Source organism: Misgurnus anguillicaudatus, chromosome 20 (genome assembly GCF_027580225.2).
Source record: "Misgurnus anguillicaudatus chromosome 20, ASM2758022v2, whole genome shotgun sequence".
In the NCBI taxonomy this organism is placed as follows: domain Eukaryota; kingdom Metazoa; phylum Chordata; class Actinopteri; order Cypriniformes; family Cobitidae; genus Misgurnus; species Misgurnus anguillicaudatus.
In genome coordinates, this window is record NC_073356.2 from 24,829,825 (window position 1) to 24,846,770 (window position 16,946).

General features: G+C 37.9%; 1 protein-coding gene across 1 annotated transcript in view; it reads left to right on the forward strand.

Moving 5' to 3' along the window:
- LOC129454464 (exostosin-1c) overlaps positions 1-16,946 on the forward strand; it is a 71,316-nt gene that overhangs the window by 52,505 nt on the left and 1,865 nt on the right. The window contains exons 3-9 of the mRNA XM_055218996.2: positions 9,291-9,384; positions 10,774-10,881; positions 12,336-12,455; positions 13,526-13,658; positions 14,275-14,393; positions 14,822-14,917; positions 15,005-15,091. Coding sequence (XP_055074971.1) covers positions 9,291-9,384; positions 10,774-10,881; positions 12,336-12,455; positions 13,526-13,658; positions 14,275-14,393; positions 14,822-14,917; positions 15,005-15,091 — 757 coding nt within the window. The remainder of the gene's footprint in view (positions 1-9,290; positions 9,385-10,773; positions 10,882-12,335; positions 12,456-13,525; positions 13,659-14,274; positions 14,394-14,821; positions 14,918-15,004; positions 15,092-16,946) is intronic.

Sequence of the window (16,946 nt, forward strand, 5' to 3'; positions counted from 1 at the left end):
TCAAAATATGAACAACTATTTTTTTTTAATTTGCTAATTCCGACTCAACTTGCCAGCACAGGTCACAAATGATGCAGCAGCAAACAAAAATGGAGAAAGAAAAATCTTCTGAAAAGAAAATTCATATACAAAACAATGACCGGTGATTATGTTAAAATGTAAACAGGCTGTTGTTAACATACATTTGCATAAAGCATCTATATATGTATATATGATTAGAATATTAAAAACCTGAAAAGTGTTAAATTAGGGCAAATTTAGAATGGATAAAAATGTGCGATTAATTTGCGATTAATCGCAGTTAACTCATGAAATCATGCGATTAATCTAGATTAATTTTTTTAATCTATTGACAGCCCTAGAAAAATGACAATCGTTTCACAAGATAAGATCCTTATGCCTCGTTTGTGATCGTTTAGAGTCCTTTGAAACTGCAATTCTAAACTGCATCAAAACTGCCACGTGCCGGGGTCCATTTAAGTCCATTAAAATGAGAAAAATCCTGGAATGTTCTCCTCAAAAAACACAACCTCTTCCCGACCGAACACAGAAAGACATCAACATTTTGGATGACATGGTGGTGAGTAAATTATCTGGATTTTTTTTTTAAGAAAATGGACTAATCCTTTAATGGCTGTGAAAACCTTTGAAAATTCATCTAATTTCTGACTTTGAATTTGTATGTGCAATTTCTTCATATGTTTACCAAATTAAACATACTCACTCCTACATAATTCCCTTTGGCAGCCTTAATAAATGCACACTGTAGGAGAATACAGTGTATAAATTCACATGAATCCATATTCAGATCTGCTATACAACATTAACCAGTATGAATGCTATCTTTCACACTCACCACTTTCAGCTCAAACAGCCTCTCTTTCAATCACACTCATTCACACACTGGTTCTTACACACTCACACAAACAGACGGAGATCTCCGGTGTACAGCCACTGATGACAGCTGAGCAGCCGGGGAATGTTCAGCAGCTCTGATACACAGAGAGCACAACAGCTGCCCTCTCGCTGCTCTCAATGACACAGAGAGAGAGAGAGAGAGACGAGGAAGACATTGAAAATAAGGAAACACTGAGGTGACATTGACATTGAAGCCAAAAAAAGAGTAAGAAAGATGGAGGAACAGTGGATCCTGTCTGTGACAGCACTCACAAATATTTTTTCTTCTAAGAAATTACATCTTAAATATTTCACACACATTCCCCGCTGGAGAGGACAGATATCGGAAGCGCAGCTGGGAGGTGTCTCCAGGCCACGCAGTCGTGAGCATACATCTGTGCATGCGCACACAAACGTGCAGACACATGCTGCGTCTGACGTATATAAACACAGATAACAACAGACATTCACCTGCAGGCATCTATTCTTAACCGAGTGTATCATGTGCCTGAGTTTACTTAGCAGGGGCACTCAAAAACGCGCGCACACACAGATGCAGAGACCCCGCAGGCCATTGTGGATATTGCTTCATTATCAGAGCCTTTATAGGAGTGTTAGAAAAAAAACAACCTCATTTAGCAGCATCTGGAGTTATTACCAGTAACCCTATATGGGATTTAAAATTTAAAGACTATTTAAGAAACAGTTCACCCATAATTAAAAAATTTACCGCTTTCAGTATTTAAGATGCAGACTGGGATTTAAACATGGCAAAATAAGGAATAGTTTACCTGAATATGAACATTTAATTTATTTACCATTATCCCATATCTGATGTATGTGAATAGATATGCATGTTTTTTCATAAGACAAACCACTTAGATTCAACATTGTATATTTAAACTTACGACACTGATCTGTATGTTTCCATGGATACGCGACATATTGATCGCTAAATAAGCTCTTTTCTCTCACACTGTGCTTTGCTTCTGAAGACATATATTAAGCCACTTGAGTCATTTCGATTAGTATAATGATGGATGTTTGTGCTTTTTGGTGCTTTGTTGGCTCCCATATAAAAAGATAACATGACAGCATTTTAAAGTGCACCTATTTCATTGCTAACAAAACAACGTTATTTTGTGTATTTGGTATAACATAATGTTTGCATGGTTTAAACACTTTATTTTACACATACCGTACATTTTTATAGCTCCAGATTTTACTCTCTTCCTGAAATGCACAGATTTTGTACAAAGCTAGATTTGAAAAGCGCTGCGTCCCTGATTGGCCAGCTAATCTGTACGTTGTGATTGGTCTGAATACCTCTGATGTCAGCTGGAAATGTGACGCTCTTTACCATGTTTGAAAGATTTGCTCACAATGCAATGCTAACAGGAGTTAACTTACAGGCTGCGGGTCCAAAGCAGGAGGAATTATGATAATGTCGGTCTTGTCTACATCAACAATCCCAGAAGTAAACTGTTGCCTACAATCTGTGTGTTCGTTGTAGTCCAAATAAAGAAATTTACTTTGGAGACGATAAAGGGTTCATCATAGTTGTGCGTAGGTCCTACGGCAGGGGTGGGGAACCCTGGTCCTGGAGGGCCACTGTCCTGCAGAGTTTAGTTCCCACCTTAATCAAACACACCTGAAAAATCTAATTAAAGTCTTCAGGATTACTTGGAAATGAAATTCAGGTGTGTCTGATTAGGGTTGGAACTAAACTCTGCAGGACAGTGGCCCTCCAGGACCCAGGGTTCCCCACTCCTGTCCTACGGCGTAACCACGATGGCATAGTCGTAACCACAGGCTACGCAGAGCTATGCACAGGCTACGGATAACCTACGGCGTAGCTACGGCATAGAGCTTACGCACGAAAATTAATTGGGCTCAACTTGCATCATCGTTTACTTTGGGGTTTGTACCTTTTGCATATCGTTAACATGTACTAATATACACTTACATGTCAAAGGAAATGTAAAATCATGAATCGGACAATTGGTGCTCTTTAATATAAAACAATTTGTTTGTGTTGAACAGACAAAAGGAAATAATATATATCTGTGACAATATGAGGGTAAGAGAGTAAATTATGAGAGAATTTCCATATTGGGTGAACAATTAAATTAAGTAAAAGACAATTGAGAATTGTTTTTTGTTAAAATAGACTTCCTTTAATACATTGTGAATAAGCATTTTTCTCAGCCTTTTATGTTTAGGTTCAGTAAGTTTCAGTTTAATGGCAATAAAAAGGTTTTAGTCAGTAATTGAAATGTGTAATTTTCACAAAATAATTTCACTTTAGTCATTTCATTAGTATTTAACTGCCTTTTGCTGCAAAACCCTCGCAGTGCATGTAAGCTTTTTTGGCAAAAACCTCTACTTTTAAAAAATCCACTTCTTTGGACAAGACAGATAGTTGCAGAATCACTGAAGATAATTTCAAATGATGAAATAAGAATTCAGAATGTAAAAATGAAGAATCTGAACCACATATTAGGTGGCTCTGTGATGCATGTGGCTGCCCAAAATACAATTTGGGTTGTATTCAGGTCCAAGTACACACAAGGGACCCAAGTTTGAATGTGATCCACAGTCATTTCATCTTCAATGCACTTTTGAGGAAAAATCGACGTGGTGTTTAGCGGATTATGCCAACAAAAAGGCCTGCATAGCAAAATCAACAGTGTTAAATGTACACTGTTGGTGTATATATGGGTATCACCAAGTCTAGTGGTACTCATATAAATACCAGCAGTGTACATTTAACACTAGTGATTTTGGTGTGTGAGGCAAGAATTAAACGGATTTGATGAACGTATACTACGTCCCAAAAGCATTCAGATAATATCATTATCTCATTTTTGATGCAGGTGGAGTTTAGCAGCTTTTACATCTGAGTACCTCATATAGGCTATAGCCAAATATAACTAGAATATACATTAAAAAGAGCATGTACAAAGAGGTCAATGCATAGAAAAAGCAGAGCTGATTGTTGCCCCATGAGCATTAGTAAGACACAGAAACATAAATAAAACTGCCATTTATTGGCACCTTGAGACAAAAAACGCTGTTAAATGATTTATTTGTTCCGCTATTCACAAGTAAATGACTTCATTAAAATACACTGGAGGACACAAAAGAAATAAACTCAGAGTGGGAACACTACTACTGCACACGTACACATCCACACGTCTGTGTTACAAAACACATATTGAGTTTTCCCATATATTTCTCTTTCACACAGCCAGAGATGACTGATGCATTAGCTCATAAAGAGCAGTTCACTTAACAGGTAGTAAACAGGAGAGCAGATTAGAGCTTCTCCTAACAATCTGTGGTCTCTAACAAGGTCTGAGTGCACAGAGAGCCCCGATGATTGCAGGGTAAACAACCCCACATTAAGCGCCACATGAAGGACTGTTATCACTATCAGAAGGTCTACCCTGCATAGTAGATCAGACTGGCTTTTGTTGGTTTGTGTGCTTTTGTTACTGGTCTGGCTGGTGGAGAAGTACTGTCTCTCTAAGGGCCTGTTCACAGTACTATAACGATAACTATTAGCGTCCACACCAACGGACGATAATGTTATTTATAGTTTTCACATATTCAATCTTTCTAAATTCCAATTGACTTCGTTCATCATTAGTTATGTTTTCTACTTTGTAGGTAAAACTGCAATAGAAAGTTGAACTGTATTATTAAAGGAATGCTAGCATACGCCAACATTGATCTCACGGAAAGTCGTGCAAAATTTGATTAATTTATTTGTGTCCATGGCACGAAATTCTGCATTTTTTCGTGCCTTGAGCACGAATGTCTTTATTCGTGACACGAATTTCTATAAATAGTTTCTTGTGTCCATGGCACGACTTTCTTTTTCGTGTCATTTTATGTATTGTTTTTTTCTTTTTAAATCATTTTCGCTTGGGGTTGGGGTTAGATTTGGGGTTTGGGTTAGGATGTACTTTTATGTACTTGTTTTTACATGTTTTTTTTCCGCTTTTACAACTATTCTCGCCTGGAGATGAGGTTAGAGGTGGGATTTGGGTAAGGATGTCTAAAAATGTAACAGAAGGTGATTCCAACCCCAAGCGACAATGGTAAGAAAATAGGTAAAAATAATGAGAAAACAATACATAAAATGAAACGAAAAAGTAAGTTGTGCAACGGACACGAAAAACTATTTATAGAAATTTGTGCGAGTGACATGAAAAAGACATTCGTGCTCAAGGCACGAAAAAAACTGAATTTCGTGTCATGAACACGAATAAATTAATTAAATTTTGCATGATTATAACATGACTCTCCGTGAGATCAGTCTGAGCACGCTATGTAATCTTAATTTATTTGTAAAAAAAGTGTATTTGGTATGAATTAACATTCGTAGATAGGCAGAGAGAAACTGTGGATTAATTATCAAAATTCTTCAGGGAGTGGCAAAACAGAAAAAAAACGAATGGTAGCTCTGTTTACCTTTCACTGGTTGTCCGGTAAAAAAACAAGCCTCCTGCTAAATGGAGATAGAGGTGCTTTCATACGAACCTGTTTGCACTTCTTTTAGAGGTTTCGGTCAGGGCCAGGCACCATGGACTGCTTCTGCTGGGCTACATTGGGTTCTTTCAGGGTTGTAACGGTTTTAAACATCCAGGGACGACTCGGAGCCAAGCAAAATGAGGTTCAGATGATCTTTAGTAAACAGCTAGTGGGCATTTAAAGACACACACAGTTCCAGCAGTGCAATCAGAGGCAACAAATGTTTATGCGGTGATGAGACGTTTATTGGCAAGGCGGAGAGCATTTGTGCGACTTGTTGAAAATGAGAATATACAAAGCTGGATGGTGAAATAAACAGTTTCTCAAGTATTACAAACCACAACAGTTTAAACAAATTGTAGAAGTGCTACACCTGCATTTGCAGTCACCACCGCGATTATTGTTATTCTTTTGAAACACGGAAAGCTGCCACACTGTCTAATGTCTACTGTTAAATGGATAGTTCACGCAATGATAAAAAATACCCCATGATTTAATCACCCTTAAGCCATTCTCAATGTTTATGATTTCCTTTTATCACTCAAACACAATTGGAGTTATATTAGAAAATGTCCTGGCTGTTCCAAGCTTTATAAAAGTAGTAAATGGTGCTTTTGATTTGAAACCCAAGAAAGTCCATCCATCCTTCACAGAAGTAACACGCCTTCTGGGGGTTAATAAAGGCCTTCTAACGCAATCAATGTGATTTTGTTAGAAAAATATCTACATTTAAAACTTTACAATCTAAAACTAGCTTCTGGTAATGGCTGATGCACATTCATCCTACATCATACGCTAGAAACACACTCTCTGGTGAAGGCACATCGGTCGTTACTTGAAGCTAGTTATTATACTTTATAAAGTTTTAAAGGGACACTTCACTTTTTTTGAAAATATGCTCATTTTCCAGCTCCCCTAGAGTTAAACATTTGATTCTTACCGTTTTGGTATCCATTCAGCTGAACTCCAGGTCTGGCACTACCACTTTTAGCCAAGCGTGCCGCACAAGCCCTGAAAAGTGAAGCCAAAATGTCTCGATCGCCCCCCAGTGACTGGTCCCAGTATAGGTCATAAACCCCGCCTCCCCATGTTATTCAATGGGATATGAGACCAACAAAAAAATTTAATTACACTTCAATTATCATTTTTCCAAACTGATTTCTGTCATTTACTGTAGTTTTTATCACGCTGATAAATCAAGGATGCTGATATTACGCACTGCCCGAAAAAGTCCTCTGCTATTGAAAGATACTAAGGGACTATTTTCGGCTGCTGCGTAATATTATTGCGCCTCCTGCAGCCATGTTACGGCAGGAAAGTCCTTGATTGTTGCGCCAGAATGAGAGTGTAGTTCCTGGCCATGTTATTTTTGAGCGTGATGCTAATGGTCTAATCAGATTCAATAGATTATGCTAAGCTATGCTACAAGTGGTAGTGCCAGACCCGGAAATCAGCTGAATGGATTCCAAAACTGTAAAAATCAAATGTTTAACTCAAGGGGAGCTGGAAAATTAGCATATTTTCAAAAAAAGTGGAGTGTCCCTTTAAATATTGATATTTTTCTTTCAAAATCGCATTGATTGCCCTTAGAAGCCCTTTGTTACCCTCCTGGAGCTGTGTGGATTACTTCTTTGAAGGATGGATGGACATTTATTACCATTATAAAGCGTGATTAAATCATGTTGTAATTTTCATTTTTGGGTGAACTATCCCTTTAAAGACAGTATCTTTTTTGCAAGGAAACATAATGAGTGACTAATTTGGACTTTTGGGGAGGTGAGGGTTGATCTATAGAAAGCAACTCTGCAGAAAAGGAGATGTGTGAGACTCACAATAATAATATTGTATAGTTTGGTGTAAACATGCTGCCAAACTAATACTGCAATACTCTATGCATAAATAAAACAAAGCACATACCAAAATATTGAGTGAACGACTAAATATTTTTTATCAGATTGAATTATTCTATTTTTGCTATTCAGTGAATTAGGAGTGCATATTTCCATTGCTTTTTTATCTCACATCTTGGAAAGCATTTTGTTAACTTAGCTTGCAGCAGTGCATTGTGGGATTGCTTTCTCCTTTACCGTGACTTTCCGCAACCAATTAATAACAAGCATGTTAGTCTGTATTAATAAAATGTTTTTCAATGTTTTGCTGAACTTTCTATACAAGGCAGATGGCAGCTCAGCACTCGCTGCCTCTGACAGAACATTTATCTGGAAGCAGATCTGCTATACAATAATTTCCATACTCATTAACACACACTGGGTCAACCGCGGTTTGTTCTCACCTTCACCCTCACATATCATCCAGAGGTGGCAATCACACAAAGCGTTTGGATTCAATGTATTCTTAGAAACTCTAAATGGTTGCCAGGGACAACAGCTTGAGGCAAAGACGATGGCTCGCTCAGATCAAAACGCAACACCCCCCCCCCCCCCCCCATATGAGAATGACTGTGCCTGTGTGGATCTCAAAGACCTCTGATGTTCTCCTTAAATGGGCTTTTCTCAGTGCTGTAATTGGCTGTATTTTTTAATATTATTGGCTCTTTCTTTTGATACAACAGAAAGAAAATGGACAGGAAATGATCAGGAAATGTTGCAAGCCAGATTTGAACTCATATTGCCCACGCAAACAAACAGCACAATATGTGAGAGTTCGTGTACTAGCTCAAACTTTAGCACAGCCCATTGAATGTTATGCTTAAATAGTCTTCGTATTACTGTGACAGGAAAGAATTTTCGAAAAATAAGGGCTGCACAGCAATTAATCGCGACTAATCGATTTGCAAAATAAAAGTTTTTGTTTACATCATATATATATATATGTGAACTGTGGATAATAAATCTGCATACACACATGCACATAAACATTTAGGAAATATTTACACGTGTATAATTTGTTTTTATAATTATATATAATTTCTATTACTGTATATATAAATATGAATACCTAATGTATAATTTTTTTTTTCTTTATAATGATAAATGCATGTGGGTGTATTTATTTTTACATAATTATTATACACAGTACACACACATATATAATGCAGAGCTCAACATAAAGGACTGCCCGGTGGCCCGGGGCAAGCGTGAGAGATGTTCAGGCCAGTAAAAAGTATTGTCACTTACCCAATTGGGCCAGTGCTTCACCCTCAGTCACTAAAATATATTTTCATCAATGTATATTATTTAACATCTTGAAAGCGGACATTTATTCAGGTAAAGCAGAAAAGTCAGGAGCCTTTTTTCGTTGGAACATGTCTGTAATATATGTATTCAATTATATTTGACTTTTGAATTATTATTTTTAAATATGTGACACTAAAAAAATTTTTATTGGGGCCAGTGAAAATTTTGGCAGGGCAAGTGAAAACCTGAACCAGTGGACTGACCTGGCCAGTATAAAAAATTATTTGTGTTGAGCCCTGTAATGTAATCAAAAACTTTTATTCTGCAAACAATTAGTCACGATTAATCGCTACACTCTCATAAATAAAGATAAAAAGTTCACTGGGACAGTACCCTTTCAAAAAGGTACACCTTTGTACCCAAAGAGTGCATATTAGTACTTAAAATGTACATATTGGGAGTTCAAAGTTACATATTTGTACCTAAATGGTACATATTAGGACCTTTTTTAAAGGGTACTGCCCCAATGATATTTTTCTCATAACATAAGATATTTACCTTAAATGGTCAACTAAATGCTTTTGTACTCGTGTACAAGGGACTAAATCAGGGATTAAATCTGACTCCAATAATTTGGCACTCATCTCCCTGTTGGTGCTTTGCAAGGACTTTTGCTAGATTTCACTTCACTTTGTTTCTTTCTATTTTTCTGCCTAGATTTGATTATCAAGAGCTGCTCCATAACTCCACCTTCTGCCTCGTTCCTCGTGGCCGGCGCTTGGGATCGTTCCGTTTCCTAGAGTCTTTGCAGGTAAGACCTTCTGTGACCCCATTCTGAACCACAAGTCCAAACAGCCATGTACGCTTCAACGAACCGACGCAAGAAAGGTTTGACTGCGAATTATGAAAACAGTCAGGTCTCTCCCAGATAAACAGCACGTTAGCTATTAAGTGGTAAAACTTCCCAGGCACATATATTCTTGGACGTCCCGGTGGAGTGTGTGAAAGGGCCGGAAGCTCGCCGAGGGTGTCCTCGACTGCCGAGCCGTGCTGAATGGATAAATCCACAAAACGGTGGGTTTGGCAGCCAGCTCGGCCCTCACACTGGTCTCTCCGCCCTCCCTGGCTCTTTTTCTTCTTTTGAGTCGACTCTTCTGTCTTTCTGTGCCTCCATGCTTTTTCATATAAGCCCTAGATCTCTTTTCTTTTGAGGCAGCCAAAGCCACAGAAAGAACTGGCAATTATAGCTATAGCTGTGGAAAGTCTTGGAACATCCCCTGACCCCCTGTCTAATCTCACACCAGCCTCCCTTTCAACTAGTACACTAGTTGAACTACTTGATATTAAAGTTAGAAGAAATAAATCACATTTAACATAAAGAATAGCAATATTATCAAGCCTAGCCTAAACATGAATATAATACAACATCCCCTGCAAATTTCCACTCACTCGGTGCAAAAAAAAGCAACCAAAAAAATTGTATCAGTGCCCAAGGTACTAGTCAAGCAGCTCTTAAGTGCTCAAAACAAAGGCAAACTCCTGGATCTCTGTGGGCACAACAGGCAAAGGTAAAAATCAGTCACCTGAAGCAATTTGTTGCCGTCCGCCCATGTGTCCTCTAACGCCTGTTCAGGATGAAAGCCAGGCTGCACACTGCTAGAGGGGGTGTGTTTGATCTCGGCCCCTTCTTATGATCGCACTCTCTTGTGATTTAATTAAAAAACTCACTGTAGACCAGAATACGAAACTGAATGACGAAAACAAGATGAAAAAGGCAAACAAGGAATAAGGAAGAAAAAATAGAGCAACATCAAAAACGGAATAGCAAACAAGAGGGAAAGCGAGCATCAAACTTCACTTCAATAAATCATGGACCGTCGCTCTCTTCCTACCAACACCACCAAATGTGAAGAGATGGGAGTAATTAACACATCTGTCCGTCTGGATTCATACATTCACACAGGCCTCCTCTGAGACTTTGTGTACATCTAAACAAGGTTTTTATCATCACACACACTATATTCTGTCTTATGACCTTGCCTGAAGGGAAAATTTTAAAGCACTATGTATATACTTCAGTGCATACGGTGTACAGCTGGTCTGTTTTTTATGGGTTTTTTCCATTAGATCGATTGATTGTGGTTTGCTAATTATAGTACATGATGCATTTTCTGTCTCTTTTGCCTGGGGTGTCTCACAGGCCGCCTGTATCCCAGTGTTACTCAGTAATGGCTGGGAGTTACCTTTCTCTGAAGTCATCCAATGGAACCAGGCTGTCATCGAGGGCGACGAGAGACTGTTGTTACAGGTAACAACTCTTCCTCTAAAAATTTTTTTTTTTTCCTGCAAAGGGAACGTAATGAAGAAAGAAGGTGTTAAATAAGAAACATCTTAGTTTGATTTTCCAAAAAATTGAATTGTATATGTACATATAGATATAAAAATTAAAATGTTATATCGGATGTTTGTTATCATTAATAAATGTTACAAAGTTCTCTTAAATGTTTAATTTTTGGCCAATTGCAGCATATCACAATCAAATACATTTGTATACTAAACACTAATCAAAGGCTGCGTCCAAATAACCACACTTGCGGTCTTGGCCACTTGAGAGCGCGTGCATGCAACAGGAAGTAAGTGCGCAAGACTGTCCCATGTCTTAAAACTGGCAAAGTGCAGTGCCCTTAAAGCACACTTAAACCCACACTTTCTCGAATACCGGTATTCAAGGCTAAGCGTATCCCGTCATGCATCATGTTCAGGGTGTAAATCATGAGACTTTTGGTCAAATCTCGCGAGATGTCGTGGAAACTTTTAATTGTAAGCTAATAAATGGATTTTACATATTTTGGTAGTAAAGGAAAGTGTTTCATGGTGCAAACATTGTTATGTATTTTGTAAAAGATCTGTAACTGATTTATAACATTAAAATAACATTAATGGTGTTGTTTATTCAGGGACTTCTACATAAACAATAAACTTAAATAAAGCTACATGCAAAAGTTTTTTACAGGTGTAAAGAATTCTGCGTCTGAAAATTCCGGATAAGTGTAGATAATCTTTAAATGTTAATTTATTTATTCATTTGTTTATGTGTTCATTTTATTTAAAGAAAACCTTAAAAAATGCATATTTTAAGTAGCCTAAATAAAAAATGAATACGTCTTGGTGCCAATTGCTGACACTACCTGGATTGACATTTTAACACTTGCTGTGTACCATCGGGTGAATAATTTTTACATGCACGCTTGGGATCTTCACGCCTACTAGAACATTTGGTCAAAATACAGGAAATACGTCATGTAAGTATTCAAGCGGTCAAGTGCAAAGACCGCTAGTGTTGTTAGTTGGACGCAGCCAAACTTTGTTCGACATCGTGCGGCTCTGCGCAGACCGATCGCGTTATGACATCAAAGTACTGCGAGAGCGATTCAAAAGCTATGTTTTTTAATTGTTCTCGCGGTTCTTGGTGTCACCGAAAGGGCTCCGCATAAACTGGATAACACTGTGATAAAACTGTGAGTCTTTTATTCAAAATTCCTGTTATTTCCTGAAATAACATGTTTCATTTAAAAGTGTTTAATGGTGTTAATATAAACAGACTATACATAATGTAACCTAAATATATGCTACGTGTGAGACCAGAGAGAGGTAATAGTACAAAAGTTTCGGAAACACTGGTTTGTTTTAATCCAAGTTTGGAGTAATCATATGTATATTAGTTTACCTCAGGTGAGTTTTAATGTCACTTTTTTCCCTCAGGTGCCGTCGACAGCGCGTGCTGTGGGCATTGACAGAGTGCTCGCGCTGAGGCAGCGCACACAGATGCTCTGGGAGGCGTATTTCTCCTCAGTGGATAAGATTGTACTCACCACACTGGAGGTGAGGCTTTGACATCTTACATGTGTATACTGTGGCGTGTCTGACAGAAAGGAAGGTCTGTCCGGGGAAATTAAAGAAGCACAGAATGTCATACATCATTAGCGCAAACTTAGCCCTCTGACCCGAGGTTAATTGCTAAAGAAATATCGATTTTGCCAGCAGTTATGACTTACATACTCCCCCTGCTGGCCATAAGCAGAACTGCTCAGGTCAGGTGAAAATGAGTCTCTTGAAAGCTGATTGGGTTGCCTTACATATATGCCTACCTATTATAATTTTACAAAGCTTGGCATAATTAGACAATATATTTTAATTGCTTTATCTTATTTAAATGATTATTTTGTACCAATTTAAAAATCATCTTGAGGTCTCCTAGTGGGAACCCAGACCCCTTATTGATAAACAATGAACAACAGGGGCATAGATTTGGTTTAAAGTGTCATTCTGTACATATATGTTTTTATTAATCATTGTTTGAATATTGGTGGGGGTTGTAATTGCTATTATTGATCAATTGGGTGTTATCGCCCCCCAGACCGGAAACTAGGCCACCGTTTGTTTAAGGAGTCATTTCACAAGACTTTTTTAAGATAAATCATCTATAAATAAATAAATAAATAAATCTTTGGTGTTCCCATAGTAAGTATGTGAAGTTTTAGCTCAAAATACCATATAGATAATTTATTATGGCATGTAGGTGTGTCCTTTAAAATGCAAATGAGCTGATCTCTGCATCAAATGACAGTGCCGTGGTTGGATAGTTCAGATTACAGGGCGGTATTATCCCCTTCTGACATCGCAAGGGGAGCCAAATTTCAGTGACCTATTTTTTCACATGCTTGCAGAGAATGGTTTACCAAAACTAAGGTACTGGGTTGATCTTTTTCACATTTTCTAGATTGATAGAAGCACTGGGGACCCAATTATAGCACTTAAACATGGAAAAAGTCAGATTTTCATGATATGTCCCCTTTAATGGAGAGGATGTCTGTTGTTGAATGTACTATATTTGATTATATATCAAATCATGTTTGGTAATACACTTAACACTGTTGCCTACATGTGTTTAGATCATAAAGGACAGAGTGTATTCCCACATCTCCAGAAATAAATTAATGTGGAATTCCTTACCTGGTGGGCTGCTGGTTCTGCCCGAGTACTCTACACACCTGGCCCACTATCCCTTCTATTACTTAAACCTTGGTAAGCATATGATCTGAAATGTCATTGTGTATATGCAAGTCAGTACTAGTAAGTCACGTATGGTATACACAGAATAGGATAGAACCTATAGTTTTGAATAGATTGCTAGCATACTTTATGCAGTATATACTTATATACTCTTTTTAAAGTACACAGTATGGACAACATGTTTTTTGGTTAATGTTTAAGTAATGTTACGATATTCTCAGTATTAGCTAAATATGTCTTAACGTTTTGTAGTTTGAATAAATGATGTGTCAGGGTCAGAGTCAATAGTGAGCAGTGCTCCGACATATGATACACATGCACTTTTGGCAACCTAAGTTTGAATCCCGGCTCGAGGTCCCCACAAAAATGGCCCGAAACATGACAAAAAAAACTATACCCTTACAAAAAGTGATGTGTCAGGAATGAGATGGTAAAATGCACAGCTAATGTTGTTTCTGGTTTATTGGAAGTGCAAATTTGAGCACATTGCATTCTGGGATGCATTGTTGTTGACTGTATACTGTACATTTTGATCAATTTAAAGGAATATTATTAAGGTACACTTTCAAACATAGACATTTATCAAAACGTATTTATTATATGGCTCTCTATTTACTTGCTGTTGTAGGGATCAGCCCAGGTCAAGAGTTTACTGCTATCATTCATGCCACATCACCTCTGGTGTCCCAGTCTCAGCCAGTCATGAAGCTTCTGCAGGTCGTCTCCAAATCCAAATACTGCTCACAGGTACTGCAAAGCTAGACCACAATCAGACTTGGTTTGTCTAATAATAAATCTATATGTCATGACCCTATTTGTGACATCCAGGCTAAAGTCTCATAATCCAGTTATGATATTAGGATCATGAAAGTTTGATTTTATTTATTGATTTAAATCTTTGAATTGACTTTACTCAGTCAATATGAAGATATTAGGGTATTTTTTCACTGAATACTCTTAACATTTTGTAGGATGATTTTATTAAGAAAACAGTCAATTACAAAAATGACTTTAGCTGGGTTTTTGTCTCTTATGATTTGACCGCCAGTAATCGAGACAGATTTTAATATCAGCTGTAAACAGTGTCAAAGACAAAAGCCACCAAAAAGTCATTTTAACCATCATTCTGGAGTTCATGTTGTGACTGTATGTTTTCTTGTATGGGTTCTTGTCAGATCATAATCTTGTGGAACAGTGAAAAGCCGCCCCCTCACCGGAATAAATGGCCACCTATGCCAGTGCCCCTTAGCGTCACAGATGGCAGAAGAAAAGTGAGTATACAAGCGAGAGCACATTCATGCTGTCTCTGCGAGCATCTCTGTCTCATTTCTCACACACTTTTTTTTTTCTGTTGACAGACGAGCAGTCGTTTCCTTCCTCATGCAGCTATTGAGACAGAGGCTGTTTTGAGCCTGGATGAGGACACCGTTCTGTTGACCAGTGAGGTAAGATGTTTAATCTTCATCCTGCTTAAATTCAACCCCCATTTTAGATCTCACTTAAATGACCTTTGAAAGTTTTTTTGTTTGTTAGTTAAAACGTAACTCTGTCTGTGAAATCCACGGTGATGGAATATGATTTCATATTAATCTTTGGTATCTCCAGTTCCAATACTTGAAGTTTTAGCTCAAAATACCATATAAATAATTTATTATAACATGTTAAAATGACCACTTTGTGGGTGTGAGCAAAAATGTGCCATTTTTGGGTGTGTCTTGTTAAATGCAAATGAGCTGATCTCTGCACTAAATGGTAGTGCCATGGTTGGATAGTGCAGATTAGGGGTGCGTCTCATTTCTCTGTCTTACCACTTCCCCTTACCCCTCCCTCTCGGTTTGGCGCGTTCATGTGAGGGGAAGTGGCGTAGGGATACATAGCCCTTGAAACGAAGTGTGATAAGGACCACACTTGAAAGAGAGGGGTAAAAGTTAACGTAAGAATTTCGCAGGAGTACCGGCATCAAGATTTTTTTATGGCGGAACGTAACAAATGAAAGAAACATTATTTTCGGCAGTTTGATAGGCTTTGTGCCCGGCTGCACTGCTTCCTGGGCTTCAGCCAGCTCCTTGTTTCCTGTCTGCCATTATTGGACAAACTGATTAATCCAGGTGTGCCTGACCTCAGTAGTCACAATAACAATAATCAGACACACCTGGATTAATCAGTTTGTCCAATAATGGCAGACAGGAAACAAGGAGCTGGCTGAAGTTCAGGAAGTAGTGCAGCTGGGCATGAAGCCTATTGATATTATATTTTGACACTCATGTTTATGATACTTTTAATAAAATGTTCAAGCGGTTTTAATTGTAATGTTTTTGTTTTGACTCGCTAGTCAAGCCGCTAGCTAGCAGCTAAGTTATGCACTATTTGTCAAGCTCAGCTCAGGCAATCGATACCACAACCGGATACGACGGCATCTTCTTAGTTTATGTCAACGCTTATCGCCTTTGTTGACGTAGCAGCCAGTTAGCGGCAAGGGAAGGTGATGCAAACAGTAATTGAGTATTGTCTCATTTTTTAGAGGAACGATCTGTCTTACCCCTAAGACAGAGAAGTGAGATTGGCCCTAAGGGCCAGTATTATCCCCTTCTGACATCAGCCAAATTTCAATGAGCTAATTTTTCACATGCTTGCAAGAATGGTTTACCAAAACTAAGTTACTGGGTTGATCTTTTTCACATTTTCTAGGTTGATAGAAGCACTGGGGACCCAATTATAGCACTAAAAACATGGAAAAACTCAGATTTTCATGATTTGTCCCCTTTAACAAAATGTTATTTACATGATGTAGGATGATTTTTTGTAGAAATTGGTAAATAACAAAATATGACTTAAAGGATTAGTACATTTTCTTTAAAAAAATCCAGATAATTTAATCACCACCATGTCATCCAAAATGTTGATGTTTTGCTTTGTTCAGTTGAGAAGAAATTATGTTTTTTGAGGAAACCATTCCAGGATTTTTCTAATTTTAATGGACTTTAATGGACACCAACACTTAACAGTTGTAATGCAGTTTAAAATTGCAGTTTCAAAGGACTTTAAATGATCCCAAACGAGGCATAAGGGTCTTATGTAGCGAAACGATTGTCATTTTTGACAAGAAAAATAAAAAATTTGCACTTTTAAACCACAACTTCTCGTCTATTTTCGGTCCTGTGACGCGCCAGCGCGACCTCACGTAATTGCGTAATGCAGTGGAAAGGTCACGTGTTAGATATATCAAAAGCACATTTGCGGACCATTTTAAACAATAAACTGACACAAAGACTTTAATTAGTATCATTCAACATACAACAG